Source organism: Crinia signifera, chromosome 7 (genome assembly GCF_055691185.1).
Source record: "Crinia signifera chromosome 7, ASM5569118v1, whole genome shotgun sequence".
In the NCBI taxonomy this organism is placed as follows: domain Eukaryota; kingdom Metazoa; phylum Chordata; class Amphibia; order Anura; family Myobatrachidae; genus Crinia; species Crinia signifera.
Window position 1 is genome coordinate 60,739,623 of NC_139223.1, and position 16,200 is coordinate 60,755,822.

Consider the following 16,200-nt stretch of genomic DNA (forward strand, 5'->3'; position numbering starts at 1 on the left):
GGCGCGATGAAAAAATCGGCAGCCCGGATAACTCACAAGTACCCACATTTGTTATATAAATTCAAATAAAAAAATGTGTAAAAAAAAAAAAAAAAGATTATATTTCCTATATAAGGTAACATTACAGGTCATTATGATTAATAAAAAGGTTTTCTTGCCAGTTTTCACACCTATTTTGACAAATCCACTTCATACTCACAGGGTTACAATTTAAAATGTTGCTGCTTTAATACTAGTGACTACATTGCAGAACTCTGCCCACCACTACATGGCAATAACGTTTAGGCCACATCATCTTCACTGGGTATTTTTTGTGTTTTCTTTTTTTGTGAAGCTCAAATTAAAATTGATTGTGTAATACATTTCCCCTACAGCTATTTAATGGCACTTTCACCAAGGCGATGGAAGCTGGCGGAGTCACACTTCTAAAAGACAGACTAGAAAAATTCTTTCATCGGGTGAATATAAATATGTATAGGTAGTTTGTGGGTCATAATAAATTCATTGCTATGTCAGTGTAATGTTGTAATTATTGGACACGTAGAAGTATGTGGACTTGTCAATGTGTAGTGCATACTTGCCTACCCTCCCAGGATGGCCGGGAGTCTCAAGAAAATCGGGTCCACCTCCCGGCCTCCCAGAAAGGTGGGCAAGTCTCCCGCATTCCCCCCAGAGCCCCGCTCCCCCCCCCCCCCCCCCCCCCCCCCCGGAGCTGGTAAAAAGAGTGCCGGAAATCACGGGTCCGGGGGAGGGGGGCAGGACAGTGTGGGTCAGAGAAGGTATATCTGGAGAATAGTCTTGCTCTGGAATGGAAGTTAGGATGTATGGGACAGTGTGGGTCTGAGAAGGTCTAGCTGGAGAATAGTCTTCCTCTGGAATGGGAGTTAGGATGGATGGGGCAGTGTGGGTCTGAGAAGGTATATCTGGAGAATAGTCTTGCTCTGGAATGGGAGTTAGGATGGATGGGACAGTGTGGGTCTGAGAAGGTATGGCTGGAGAATAGTCTTGCTCTGGAATGGGAGTTAGGATGGATGGGACAGTGTGGGTCAGAGAAGGATGGATGGGACCGTGTGGGTCAGGGAAGGTATTTCTGGAGAATAGTCTTGCTCTGGAATGGAAGTTAGGATGGATGGGACAGTGTGGGTCTGAGAAGGTCTAGCTGGAGAATAGTCTTCCTCTGGAATGGGAGTTAGGATGGGTGGGACAGTGTGGGTCTGAGAAGGTATGGCTGGAGAACAGTCGTGCTCTGGAATGGGAGTTAGGATGGGTGGGACAGTGTGGGTCTGAGAAGGTATGACTGAAGAATAGTCTTGCTCTGGAATGGGAGTGAGAGGGGATGGCACGTGTGGGTATGAGAAGGTATGGCTGGAGAATAGTCTTGCTCTGGAATGGAAGTAAAAGGGGATGGCACGTGTGGGTATGGCTGGAGAATATGGAAAGAAGTAACTGTGACTTAGATTATGAGCGCTAAGATATAAATGGTGGTACTCCCCTGATTTTGATGACTTTCTTAGGTGCTCCTCGGTGGTATTATAGGAGTCATATATGTGGAAAGAAGATTTATGGGGATACTTCGTGTAATACTGATGTCAATTCCAATTTCATACATTCAATTGGGAATATTCCCTAATTGTTATATAAAAGTTTAGAATAACAATATATACGGGGAATTCTCCCCTTCTCAAACAACTCACAAGTGTCGGAATAAGTCAGGCGTATCTCAACATTCTTGTTATATCCGGCTGGAGAATAGTCTAGCTCTGGAATGGATGTGAGAGGGGATGGCTGGAGAATAGTCTAGCTCTGGAATGGGAGTGAGAGGGGATGGCACGTGTGGGTATGAGAAGGTATGGTTGGAGAATAGTCTTGCTCTGGAATGGGAGTGAAAGGGGATGGCACGTGTGGGTATGAGAAGGTATGGTTGGAGAATAGTCTTGCTCTGGAATGGGAGTGAAAGGGGATGGCACGTGTGGGTATGAGAAGGTATGGCTGTGGAGAATCGTCTTGCTCTGGAATGGGAGTGAGAGGGGATGGCACAGTGTGAGCCTGAGAAGGTATGGTTGGAGAATAGTCTTGCTCTGGAATGGGAGTGAGAGGGGATGGCACGTGTGGGTATGAGAAGGTATGGCTGGAGAATAGTCTTGCTCTGGAACGGGAGTGAGAGGGGATGACACGTGTGGGTATGAGAAGGTATGGCTGGAGAATAGTCTTGCTCTGGAATGGGAGTGAGAGGGGATGGCACGTGTGGGTATGAGAAGGTATGGCTGGAGAATAGTCTTGCTCTGGAACGGGAGTGAAAGGGGATGTCACGTGTGGGTATGAGAAGGTATGGCTGGAGAATAGTCTTTCTCTGGAACGGGAGTGAGAGGGGATGGCACGTGTGGGTATGAGAAGGTATGGCTGGAGAATAGTCTTGCTCTGGAACGGGAGTGAGAGGGGATGACACGTGTGGGTATGAGAAGGTATGGCTGGAGAATAGTCTTGCTCTGGAACGGGAGTGAGAGGGGATTGGCACGTGTGGGTATGAGAAAGTATGGCTGGAGAGTAGTCTTGCTCTGGAACGGGAGTGAGAGGGGATGGCACGTGTGGGTATGAGAAGGTATGGCTGGAGAATAATCTTGCTCACAGTTTGATCTGATGCTGAGAAAGTGTGAATTTGAAAAAGATTAATAATGTCTCCAAAATAATAATGTTGCCCAAATTGTGAGTGGGTTTAAGGAGAATTAAGAGGTTAAAACCTCTAGGTTTAAGACTTTTAACCATCTTTTGTGATTTCCTCTTCCCGCAGTACCTGCAGACATTACATCTGCAGTCCTGTGACCTGCTTGATGTGTTTGGTGGCATCAGTTTTTTTCCATTAGATAAGATGACCTACCTGAAAATCCAGTCATTCATTAACCGGGTGGAAGAAAGTCTTAATCTTGTGAAATATACAGCGTTCTTGTATAATGACCAGCTCATCTGGTAGGTGGCTGGCAGGCTGTAGTCTGCATGTATGTGTATTCCCCAGATGTGACCACCATCAATTGCATTATGACCATGATTGATTGGTAAACTGATGAGCTGCAATATTACTGTATATATTTATTGTCATTGGTCATTATTATTGCTCTTATTTACTCCATTTTATGGGTAACTTTGAATATGCATGTAAAATACAAAAAGCATAGTCTTGACCAGGGATGGGGAACCTTCGGCCCTCCAGCTGTTGTGGGACTACAAATCCCAGCATGCCTTGTTACAGTTTTGCTATGTGGTCATGCTACAACTGCTGCAGTGCATGCTGGGATGTGTAGTTCAAAAACAGCTGGAGGGCCAAAGGTTCCCCATCCCTGCCCTAGACCCTAGCAAAGGCTAGTAATGAATGTGAAACTGTAACCACACATAGGGCCTCATTCAGGCCTGTTGGCTAGGCTGCGTATACTCGCAGCCTAGTGAACAGATCAGCGGCCGCTGTCGCCCCGTCAAACACGTGCCACCTTCATCCCCAATCATTAGATGGTCGCCGACCATTGGATTATTTGACATAAAATTCAGCATGAACTGACTTTCATTTCAGACGGAGATGTTCAAAAGGGGGAAGGTGCTGCCGACCAGGCATCGACCCCCCCCCAGCCGTCCCCTGACCATCGAAAATGGGGCCGAATTTCAACCCCTTTGAGCGGGTCTGAACCGGCCCAATAATACAGAACGTCTTTTTGTTAGCCACGAATGGGTTAATCCACCTCTCCCAGGATCTCAGGACAAAGACAGCAGGGACTCGGTTACCACCTGCCTTATACTGTATGTTCTACCTTACAGACGCTGCTCCTATAGGTACAGTATTTATGAAGGGAAGAGCATTATTAATGAGCGAAATCCGAGCTGATTCCGCTGCTGCCATTAAAGGTCCTGTGCTCGTCGCTGTCTCCAATATAGCTGCACCGTAGGGAGTCTCCGCTATAGATCTGTATATAGCACTACATATGTCTGATGGGAACAGCCTGTCACTGTACCCATCTCGTCCTCTCGGGTCATGTGTTCCATTTCTGCAAAGGGATAATTTACAACCTTGGTGTGAAAGGAAAGAAGAAATAAAGATGCTCCGGCTTATCAGTTCACAGCCCTGGATCTTGTTTGCAGAGTGAACTTTCACCCTCTAAGACCAGAAAAAGTGACAGTACATAGTATTAAGTGCACATGTAGTGTATGTCCAGACACTGTACTGTCGCTGAAACATCATTGATCGTATATCTTGTGTGTGGTTGATAGGTCACTACATAAATGCTACATCTGTTAAGTAGGTCACAGGATTAAGATGAGCGTTGTTCACATGCTGCTGCTCTGCCCTTTTCCCACTAAGCCTCAGCAGACAGATAGTAGTTTGTGCAAATTTGTACTCAGCCAGAGCTGTAATCCACGGATGCCAGCCTCAAGCCACCAGCAGGTCTCTGCCAGGATACAAGTTGCCTCTGCCACAAACCTATACAGATGTGTCCTCTGCACTTGGCTTCTACGCGCCATACGGCATGAGACGCTCGATGCAACGTGTACCATATTATCCTTTAAATATTGCATCTTATTTGCAAGGCAGATGCAGCGAAACACCACTGTGTACATGAAGTGCTGGACACGTACATTGGGCCTAATTCAGACCTGATCGCAGGGCAAATTTGTTCTCAAAATGAGCAAAACTGTGCTGCACTGCAGGTGGGAAGATGTAACGTGCAGAACGATAGATTTGGGGGAGTTATTTTGTTTCTGTGCAGGGTAAATACTGGCTGCTTTATTTTTACGCTGCAATTTAAATTCCAGTTTGAACACATCCCAAACCGAAATCTAACCCTCCCTGCACATGTTACATCTGCCCCGAACACCCTATTTCATGGAACGATCAATCTGTTAGACTAAGAATAGGATAGCGTTGCGATGCAGAAATTCATATCTACATATGCGCTGTATGCAAAAACTCGCCATTTGCTCCTGTTCACAGAGATCTGTCCGATTCAAAATCAGGCTCATCATTTTATGATCACTTCACCCCAAATTACATCATTCTGTATAGAAAACAAGGGGGCCCTTGATGGCACCAGCAAGAGCCACTTTATAATTTCACCATGACTTTTATATGCCCAGCATCCCCTCTAGTGGCGCACTGGGGCACTATTGTGAAATATACCCATCATCCTTTTCCATTAAGGTGGGACATATTAGGGAAACACATCCTTGTGTCCCTGTCTATCAGAGCTGTCATCACCAGCCCCTGCACTCTGCCATTCCCTGTTAACACTCGGCACTGTGGCTCTGCACAGCTTTGGTTTCAGATCATAGATATCCTGCTCCAATTACAGCGCATACTATAGTGTGTCTCATTTACATGCTGTATTGGGATATAAATAAGCTGCAAGATGTTAGCCTTGTTTGAGAATGGCATAAGAATAACTAATAAAAGTGACATCATCTCCAAATTTGCAGAATCTTCATAATCTGTCTCTTCTATTTTGCATGGGCACCGGAGAATGCTAATGGTGCCAGCAATAAGTGGGGAGGGTCATATGCCCCGCAGCTGAGTGCACACTACTTTGCGGTTGTTGCAGCATTTCTCAGGCCGACCCTGAGCTGTTTAGGTAAATAATATTAGCCTTTGCTTATTGCCCATTTTGACGATCTGCACTTGGAACTTAAACTTAACTCTTTCAGTGTGAAGGGAATTTGTCAAAATTGGCAAGCAAACCTTTTTATTCATCATAATGACCTGTAATGTTTGCCTTATATAGGAAATATAATCTTTTTTTCACACATTTTTTTATTTGAATTTATATAACAAATGTGAGCGACGCTGGCATTTTTAGCAGATATTTTGAGCATCTCTCACATAGATGTTGGCACTCAAAGGGTTAAATGCACTGCTTGTCTGGCCCCAGTAAGCTATTATTGGGAAAGTTAAGGTGACATTGGTGCTGTCTGCAAAGGAAGCCACCGTACAATACAGAACCAAGCACCGAGGCAAAGAAAGGCACACAACTTAGTAGTACAGGTAGAACTCAAAGGCAATCAGATTGTGCAGGTTATACCTCCGGCATAACCATCTCCTAACAATATAAATAGTCTAAGGATTGGATATATGAAGTCATTTGGACATTACATGGCAGTACTGAGGAGTCCCCACACCATGGACATTGTTATCTGGAACATCTACTAATGCTATCTCTGTTCAGCTGCTGAACCTAGAGCATGTAACTGTCAGTACGTACACCTTCTCTGCTCCACCATGATGGCCTCATTCGTTGCAGCAGCTGCTGCTACAACTTCTACATACAGTACATGGACAACAAGTGTCCTGCAATAAGCATGAAGCCAAGTAAATATCCGGCGCACAAAATTTCTCCCAGCTGGCCGATAAGCACAAAAGAGAGAGTCTTCTGAATAGCTAGCACAGGACCGGGACTGGCCATTGTAAATGGTGTTTAGTTATGGTTGCCAACAGCTGACTGTCTTAATTCTGCACCAGTGACTGAGTCACCTCTCTTCCTTCCACCTATACAACACAGATGGTATCTACACAGAAATGACAATATCTGCTTTATTGGTGACTGATTAATGTTTCCGCCTTACTGTAGACATATACACATACATTTTATCCAGCCACAATTGAGTGGTATTGCCTCATGTTTAAGTGTTGCTCTCCCCTCTTCCATTATCAGCTTATTTGGGCAAGACCACCTTTGTCATTTCATATCACTGCACATAATTTGTATTATGACTCCCTCACTGTTGAGTGTTAGAGTAATATTTTTGCACTTTGTAAAAACAATGAAATAGTAATATACTGTATATTAAACCAGGATAGCATATTTGTGTATTCATAGGTTATAGGTGTCATTATGGTTCTAACACAACATCCTGGATTATTGTAATGAGCGTGGATACCATGAATGAATCCCAATGAATCAACTCTGAATCCCAGGCCGTTTTTGCTTTTCTCACCTGCAACTCGACTGTCTGTATTCAAAGTACCCACAGTCGAGCGTCGTAAAGTCTGACAAAACAGATCCGACTTGTTATAACCTCTGATCTGTTTTGTCGGAAACTGCCTTCAATGCTGTCGGAAACGGCAGCATTGTATAGGCGACGTGAGCTATTTCCGCCAGTGGAAATAGTGTCAGGGACTGAATACCGTCCAATATGTTTGACGTTACATCTGAGCTTATTATTGTACTTTCTGAAATGTGTTCTCTTTTGTAGGAGTGGATTAGAACAAGAAGATATGCGAATATTGTATAAATACCTCACTACATCGCTCTTCCCAAGACACACAGAACCTGAGGTAAATATAAATGGAAAGACCAGGAAGTAAACATTAGGTAGACATTGAAAATGTACATTTTGTTATTATCTAATTCTAAACACTACAGTGACTTCAGTTGGGATGTTAACATTCTTAGAATGTTATGGATAGCTGTATAGATGTTCTTGTATTGTAGACACGTGAAATGCCACCATTATTAGAATGCCTACATTAGGGAAAGGCTGCAGGTGGGAGGGCTAGGCGGCAGTGGGGGGGGGGGGGGGTAGAATGACTAACTACAGAGAGGTTAGCCTTTAGGCTGGCGGCGAGAGCTAGGCACTATGGGGAAGTTTGGGTTAGGCGGGGGGAGGGAGGAGTTGGTGGGGGGATTAGAGTTAGTGATCCCCAGGGGTGCGGTGAGCTTTAATGCGTGGCTAAACCTCACCATAATGAGAGCGATATACGCAAAAAAATAGATCAATTGAATATCGCTCTACGATCTCCCATCTTTATAGATGGGAGATTGGGCATGATATAGCAACTAAATACCACCCAAAGGATGTTTCTATTGGTGTGAACTGATTGTTTTGTTCAGGATTTGCTCCTTTTCTCAAATGTATTTTGAATACAAATATAATATTGATATACTGAACATATACATAAGACAGTCCATCAATAACACTTCTTTAAATTACTAGGCTGTATACTGTCACTGCTAAATGTAATAAACCACATCTCCCGGGTGAAACAAGATGCATACGGTATACTACTGTTTTATCCCAGAGCCAGCCTGGCACATATGCTATCCTTGCCGAGCGGCACACACATTGAGATGCTTCCAGTTCTCCAAGTTGTGCCAAATGCATCCAAATTGTATTTATTTTATTGGTGCGTTGTGCATGTGTTCTTTTGATGCAAAATGCACCCAACAATGCATCAGCCCATGAAGGAGAAGGCTTGGAGTGAGTTTTATTATTCTATATGATGGTTATTGCTGTAGCTCAGGTCTCAGCATTTATTAATGGCTAATTGTTTCCTGTTTTTAGCTCGCAGGAAGAGATTCTCCTATACGCCCAGAAATGCCAGGAAATCTACAGCACTACGGAAGGTAAAATGTTCTCTCAATTCTGGATGTTATAATTCAGCATGTTACACCTTCCAGGAAACTGGAACAACATTAATACCTTGTACAATTTTTCTAAGTGCCACAGTCTCCATCAAAAGTCTTGGCGCCCCTACATTTTCATACATTGGGCCTAATTCACACCTGATCACACTGCTGCAAATTCACAGGCCAGGCAATTATCAATAGGCTGCGCACAGCCCATAGTACGCATGCACAAGGCCATCCTGTGTATACCTGATCACAGGGCTATAGAAATTAGCAGGCCAGCCTGAATCAGGACCATTGTATCTTCCGATCTCACCCCTTCTGCCTGCTCATAAGAGTCTTCTCTGTCAATGTGTGTGCAGATCAGTGCCCCTTGTAGTGGCATCTATTAACATGTGAGACAGTTCTGTTGGATAGTATACAATGCATAATAATGGGTATAGTGCAAGGCAGCGACATGCCTCCCTGGTTGGTCCCTCCCCCTGCCCCCAAAATGGCATCAGTCACTGCTTATCTCTTAACATGATGTGCCTGCTCTACCCATTTATTCGTAGTGTCAGCCATGAAGTTACCTGTCTGATGATACATATAAATTATAGGGCTGGGAGCACTTCCACTGGTTGTAACAGATGGCTCCTGGCAGCTTTCCCCCCCTCTCTCACAGTGATCTTTGGAAGCCTCCTGTCCTCTCTCTCTGCTGGACCCCATGATTGCAACTATGCCCCAGACACTGGTTTTATAGATGTCTTGCACTCTATATATAAGTCAAGTGTACGTGTAAGTAGGTCGAGCAGCGTCTTTTTATGCACTACTGATTGTTGTCCATGAATATATTTAGTCATTGCTAGAAGCTCTAGTGCAGCAAATGTGGGGAATATATCAAATACGTAATGTAATCCATCATCTTTGCCTTTGGGCTTGATTCATGTTTGTGAGTAAAGTAAAAAAAAAAAAAAAAAAACAAGTAAACTTTGTGTCCGGGGCAAACCATGTTGCTATATGAGAGGGGAGCACATACATTCATATTTTCTCTCTGCAGGGTAAATACTGGCTACTTTTGCATGTGGCCCACAAATGTTAGACAGCTTTATTTTTAGACTGCAATTTAGATTTCAGTTTGGACACCACCCACCCACACATCTCTCTGCACATGTTACATCTGCCACACCTGCAGAGCAGCATGGTTTGCACATGTGTGTGCTTTTTTGCTTTGCTGACAAACAGGCCCTACAGTATGTACATACACCAAATTACTAATCATAAAGACCGGATGTTGAAGAGATGGCTTTAAGAGACCCATTGTCATTGTCGTCATATCGCCAAGAAATAAAATATATATTATGTAGTTGTAATATGTAAATGTGAAACTTCTCATTTGCATGTTTCTCTTTAGGTTCCTTACTGGACCTTTGAATCTTAATGATCCTGAAGCAAAATTTAGATTTCCTAAAATCTTTGTTAATACAGAGGACAAGTACGAGGAGCTTTATCTAATAGTTTACAAGGTAATGCATCTACCCTGCTGTCCAGACTCCAGATGTTCATAGAAATTCAGTTCAGAAAGAAATGTCCGATGGCAGAAATCTGTACTCATTTCATAAAATGTTCAACCGTTGGGGACCACCTAGAACCCATTTTCACCACTTAAAATGGACTCTATGAATAGTTAGGGGAATGCAGCTTATAGATTCACTGGAACACGGGGCTATCGTGAGACAGGAGGCACTTTGTGAAAGTTGGCATGTGTAGGCCCGGCCTGGCCAATCTGTGGCTCTCCAGCTGTTGGGAAATCATACCCTCCCGATAATCGGCTAGTAAAGCATGCTCGTTCATAGTATGATCAAACTTTTGGTGAATCCCTACGCTCACTTCCTGTGCTTCAAATTCAGTTACAGGAATGTGAAAGATAGGCCCATGTATTACTAAAAGCCACCATACACTAGGCCGAGTTGTCGTGAAGACAAGTCGGACCCGTTTTCCCTTGCAGCTCCCCAGGAGGGCTCACATACGATTTGGCGCTTGATGTGCCATTTTTTACATGCGATTTATCACATGTAACTCCCCGGGGAGCTGCTTGTGGAGGGAGCCGGGGAGCCCGGACGGAGGGAAAATACAAAAAAAAAAAAAACATTAAAAAGAATGAGCAGCCACTGATTGGCTGATAGAGCTCCCTTAGGCAATCAGCACCACCTATTCCATCCCCACACATCAGATGCAGCCCGTCCGACCTACTACACCACGAATGTCCTACACATTAGATTTGGGCCAATTTCTCGGCCTGATCCGCCGGAATCTTGTGAAATCTGGCCCAAATTGCATAGTGTCATTTGCTTACTGCCCTATTTGGCACTTTTCTGCGAATTTGTTCCAGCGCAAGGATTTGCACCCTCGAAATCATTGCGGCTAATAGGATTGACCCGTTGATGTCCCTTTAAATACCATGCCCACGACTAATCATGCCCCCCTTCCCCTGTATGGTTACACAGTGACCATGTGTAGAATGATAATGAACAGGTGTATGTCAAAGTTCAGCTTGGACTAAGTGACATCACTGTCTAGACAATGAGCATGAATGAGCAGGTGGCCTCCTGGGGGTATCCGAAACTTTTGTTTCACATGATAACATTAGAAAGCACAACAGATTCCCCTAACAGTATTATACGTAATGAAGATTTCATTGTTTTGCTGCATCTGGCCTGAGTAACAGATGGTTTGGCAGCAGAGAACATGATGATAGTTCTATGAATACTAAACAAGATGTCATTTATTCATTTCAGGCCATGAGTGCCTCCGTGTGTTTTATGATTGATGGTGAGTATCGGTATAACCTTTATTTTGTGCACGTTTATATTGCTGCGATGATATCTAAGACTTCTGCCAAGCTGAAGGTTGATAGATGTTTATATGCTGATCTGTTAGTCTTGGGAACTTAATTAAGTGTTGAGCAAATTGTTACTTATAGCTTATCCTTCGTTACATCCCCCTGCTGCTTTGACAGGCAATAATTAGCACTTTGCAGAATGTCATGAGAGATGTAGTTCTGTAAAATCTGAAGTACTGGGGACTTGCCTATTGCTCCAGCCAAGGACTTTATATGGAGAAGAAAATGATTGTGCACACAACAGCAATGCTGCTGTGGTTTAGAAATCTTCCCGGCCATTTAAATCCTATCGCTATGTTCACAAAATTGCTGTTGGTTTTGTCTTTCAACTTTGACAGTCCAATTAACCGCTCTAAATGAATGCATCCTGTGGGGTTATCCAATTATACTCCATAGCTGGCACTAATTGAGAATTAGGGACGTGAATAATAACCAATGGGGGGGGGGGGGTTAATGCACCCAATCAGTATTGGACATTGACAAAGCATAGTGCAGTATATCTCACGTGCCTGATTCATGTAGCGGAATAAAGCCACAAAGCCAAAATTTAGGGGCGTATTCAATCTCCACCGCTATTTCTGATTGGAGAAATAGATGTTTACGACAGCATTAAAGAGGCAGCTAGTCAGAACAGACCTGACTTTAAAACCAGTCGGATCCGTTTTTTCCAAAAACAGCTGTGAATTATCGAGTTCACGACTGGATCTCGACAATCCACGGCCGTTTCTGCGGACCAAAAATGGGACAGGGTTCAGACATTCGGAACCTTGATTGAACCCTTGAACCCTTGTTCCTTCTTCTATAAGATCAATATTGTAGAAGAATGTTTAGATGGCAGATGTTTCGGTAAGGCAATTCGGTACTTGTTTCCTAGCACGGCCACACCGATTTACATCGGGGTGGTCGTGTCGGAAAAATCGGGTCGATCGCATCGCATGCGATTTGGTCGCATGCGATGCGACCGACCCGATTTTCGACCCGATTTTTTGATTGAATGAAATGTAAATCGGGTCCCTGGGACCCGATTTTACATTGGATTCAATGTAAAATATTCCCTACACCCCCAAATTTAACGACGTAAACCCCACCCCACGATAGACGCCAACCCGAAGCGTGGCGAGCGCAGCGAGGCCGCGAGGGGCGGCGGTGCGCGTCCTCCGACCTTTTCATTCCCCTACTATCCACGTCGGCGTGGAGTTGAGAATAGAATAGTGTGGCGAGCGCAGCGAGCCACCGAGCCCGAAGCGTGGCGAGCGCACGCGTATAACTTCACAGGTATACGCGTCCCCTCGCTGCGCTCGCCACGCTTCGGGCTCGGTGGCTCGCTGCGCTCGCCACACTATTCTATTCTCAACTCCACGCCGACGTGGATAGTAGGGGAATGAAAAGGTCGGAGGACGCGCACCGCCGCCCCTCGCGGGCTCGCCACGCTTCGGGTTGGCGTCTATCGTGGGGTGACGACGGGGACATCTATAATGTGAAATGGGTCATATTGGCCCATTTCACATTTTTTTAAAGGTGAGATGGACTTAATCAAGTCCATCTCATCTTGTGCCATTATAATGGCACAAGACCGACGCGATCCTCACGATTTCAATGTTAAAAAATATTTTAACATTGAAGCCTATGGGGAAATCGGGGGCATCGCGTCGGTCGCGTCGGGACCAATGTTAATGGTCCCGACCGACGCGATTTTCCCCGATATTGTACCTTTGCCGGCAAAATGGACCTGATTTCAAAGGAAATCGGGTCCATCGTGTGGATCGTGTACCTTAACTTAAAGGTACACGATCCACAAGATTGTGGCCGTGCTAGGAAACAAGTACCGGCAATTCAAATGTTTTGGACATTTTGGAATAGGCTTCATACCACAGCAATAAGCACACATGATACTGACATCCATGGTGTCACTGCTGTTAAGCTCTTTAACCCCTGAAAGCGCTATGTGCCTTCTTCTTGTATATGCCTTGCTACACTGCCCTATAATAAGCTTGCAAGTGCCCCACTGAGTATCCCCTCTCTTCTTACTCCATGTCAGCATGACCACTTGGCTCCTGGGTTCTGCTGAAAGGGCTGCACCCTCCTCTCTCATTCCTCAGCAAAACTGTGGTGTAAGGAGTTAGAAATGGAAAGAGCACTGAAGGTCGGTCCTTGTTTAGAAATGTTCTTCCGGCGCAGATTAGAGGCTGTTAAAGCAACAGCCCTTTTGAAATAGCTTGCTCCAAATATACCGAAATCTTCTTCTGCACTGCTGGTCTCTAGCCAAAAACCGTACCATCATTAATAAATAAGGGGGCACATTGGTTTTATGCAGCAGTGTATGCCTATGTCTAAGGGAGGTGACAGTTCAATTGTATGGATAAACTGTGGCATATAAATCCTACATATTTAAATATAAACTCTATGAGTGTACCAAACCTAACTGGAAGCGTTACGTAGCACTTAGCTTACAGAACATAAACAGATATAAAAGTAAGGTATATATTGAATATAGTGTTTGTTCTATCACCCTGCACCTTTTCAAAACCTTTCTTCTTTTCTGTTTTGGGTGCCGGTCTGTCCTGTGTTGCTTCTAGCACAGTGTGGTCTGTATATCCGTGCTGAGAAACAGACCAGACTGTAGAAGCACCACAACAGAGCGGGACACCCCAGGCAGGAAATAGGAACTGCACAGGTTTTGAAGGGTGCTAAAAGGAACACTGGAATAATGTAATAGGAATAACAAGGTCAGTTTGTGAGTGTGGGTTATTGTTACTTTATGCTAATATACTCTTTTGCTCCTCTTAGCATCTGTGCAGTTAACACCGGATTTCTGTAGAAAACTGGACAGTCTCATAGGACCTCAGCTTACAGTGTTAGCGTCAGACATCTGTGAACAGTATAACATCAACAGAAGAATATCTGGGTATGTAAAACTGCTGGATGATCTTATCTTCATGTGTAATCTGGGGTCTTTAGGATTGCAGTTTGTAGATCAATTCCTGCACATGTCATTATATTCTGTAGAAGAGGCGTTTTGCAGGTTTGCTCAATGATTTTTTTTGTTTAAAAAAACAAAAACTGCATTTGGCCCAAGTCTTTTGCAGAATACAAAGGTTATACAAGCCTTTGCACTGCAGTGCATGGTCTCCTGTGACATGCAGTACATGGGTGCTCCACCGTTCTACCTCTGTTGGCAGAGTAGGGGTCTAGACTCGGATCAGACTGCAGAACTCCCTGACATGTCAGTGATATGACAATCATACCACGGTTTCACAACTGCCAGGAAAGGCTTCTTCATTGTACTTTTACCAATGGACACTAAATGAATTGCAACATGAACAGTGGGACCTGTGGTTCTTTGTTCATGGATCTCCACTTACAGCTTTTTAGCAAAAACTCCTGATATATCTTATTGTACTATATAACAATATATATAGAAGCTTGGTTTTCATTTTCCCTACAATTTACCTTCAAAACCAGGAAGGACCAAACAATAAGAAAAGTTCATCAGCTCTGACTAATGGCCCCTGTACATCAGTGGGTGTGATTCCCCAATCCACCAATCAGTGGCCAGCGATGATCCAAGATCCATCTTGGCAATTAAACATATTAAAATGCCTGATGATTGATCCCCACCAAAACAGGGTGATGGTATCTTGAGTTTTACTAATTTAATAACGCGCACACACCCCCATTCCCGTGCACACTTACTTTCCTCATACAGGCATTTGGATTTAATTAGGTCCCCAGTGCATAAGTCTGGACTTCTGCTTTCTGACTGAAGATATCATTTGCTCCTAAATTGCTGAATGTACTGTTAAGTACCAATGCTGCGAAGGAACCCCAGTCGGTCAACTGTATAGTTTTTATCCAAAACTTGTCGCGATTTCTGGTTACAGATGGAACCACATTATTTTATATGTCAGATGTTGGTCTATACCTTGCCTCTTTATTATTGAGGAGAATTTGACCTTTTACCTTATTGATCTTTTGATCCAGTTCATTCCTTTTGGGACGAAACGCGTAGGGTCGTTTATGCTGTTTTAAGTCAGATGTTGGATCAATTATTTAAATTTTACAAGAATCATCAATTTAAGGGAGATACTTTATTGTACTGATGTTCTGAATAAATATTATTCATTTTCAACATTGTGTACCATTTCTGGTGAGAATATAAGAGCGCACTTCTATGTCTCTTCTTTTCATTCCTATCCCTTGTGCCTTTATTAACAGCAAGGCGCTATAGAAGTGCTGCCACCCCCTTACCACGGAAGAAGGTCACAAACCCCCCCTTTTCGATATATATAGATAGATATATATATATATCAAACAGGACTGGCATATCCACCTGTACACACATGACATGGGTTTAAAAGGCTCAATTTATACCAAACCACAATGTGCCTAAAATTACAAAAATCTCACAAAATTATATCTCACTCTCTAGAACACCCAGTTCTACCACCAGTAAGACGTTGTTTTAGAACTGAGACTTAAGTAGCTTTCAATTACTCTGTGCTGTGATGCACAAAAGGGGGGTTTATGAATATCCAGAAGAATTTGCTGCTTTCCAAACCAGCCATGCTGTGTGGCTGGGTAATATAGTGCCACGATGACTGGACCAGCAAGTATTCTGTAGGCTGGAATCAAGCTGTTATTTACCTTACATTGGGCCAGATTCTCTAAGATACAAAAGTGATAAAATGCAGAGTGATAAACAGGCAGCCAATCAGCTCCTGTCTGACATTTTTCAAACACAGTCTGTGACATAGCAGGTAGGAGCTGATTGGCTGGCTGTTTATCGCTCTCCATTTTATCACTTTTGAAGCTTAGATAATCTGGCCCATTGTAAGCTGGGCTCCCTTATGTCATTTGGTTATTATTACCCATTTGTCACATTCGTGTATTATGTTCCCAATTGTAAAGTGCTACAGAATATGCTGGGCAGTATGTAAACAT

General features: G+C 43.7%; 1 protein-coding gene across 2 annotated transcripts in view; it reads left to right on the plus strand.

Moving 5' to 3' along the window:
* Window positions 1-16,200, plus strand: part of CCZ1 (CCZ1 vacuolar protein trafficking and biogenesis associated) — a 35,371-nt gene that overhangs the window by 14,007 nt on the left and 5,164 nt on the right. For both annotated transcript variants that reach the window (XM_083153182.1, XM_083153181.1), the window contains exons 7-13: window positions 375-458; window positions 2,789-2,964; window positions 7,225-7,306; window positions 8,314-8,375; window positions 9,772-9,883; window positions 11,156-11,189; window positions 14,047-14,164. In XM_083153182.1, the coding sequence (XP_083009308.1) occupies window positions 375-458; window positions 2,789-2,964; window positions 7,225-7,306; window positions 8,314-8,375; window positions 9,772-9,883; window positions 11,156-11,189; window positions 14,047-14,164 (668 nt within the window). The remainder of the gene's footprint in view (window positions 1-374; window positions 459-2,788; window positions 2,965-7,224; window positions 7,307-8,313; window positions 8,376-9,771; window positions 9,884-11,155; window positions 11,190-14,046; window positions 14,165-16,200) is intronic.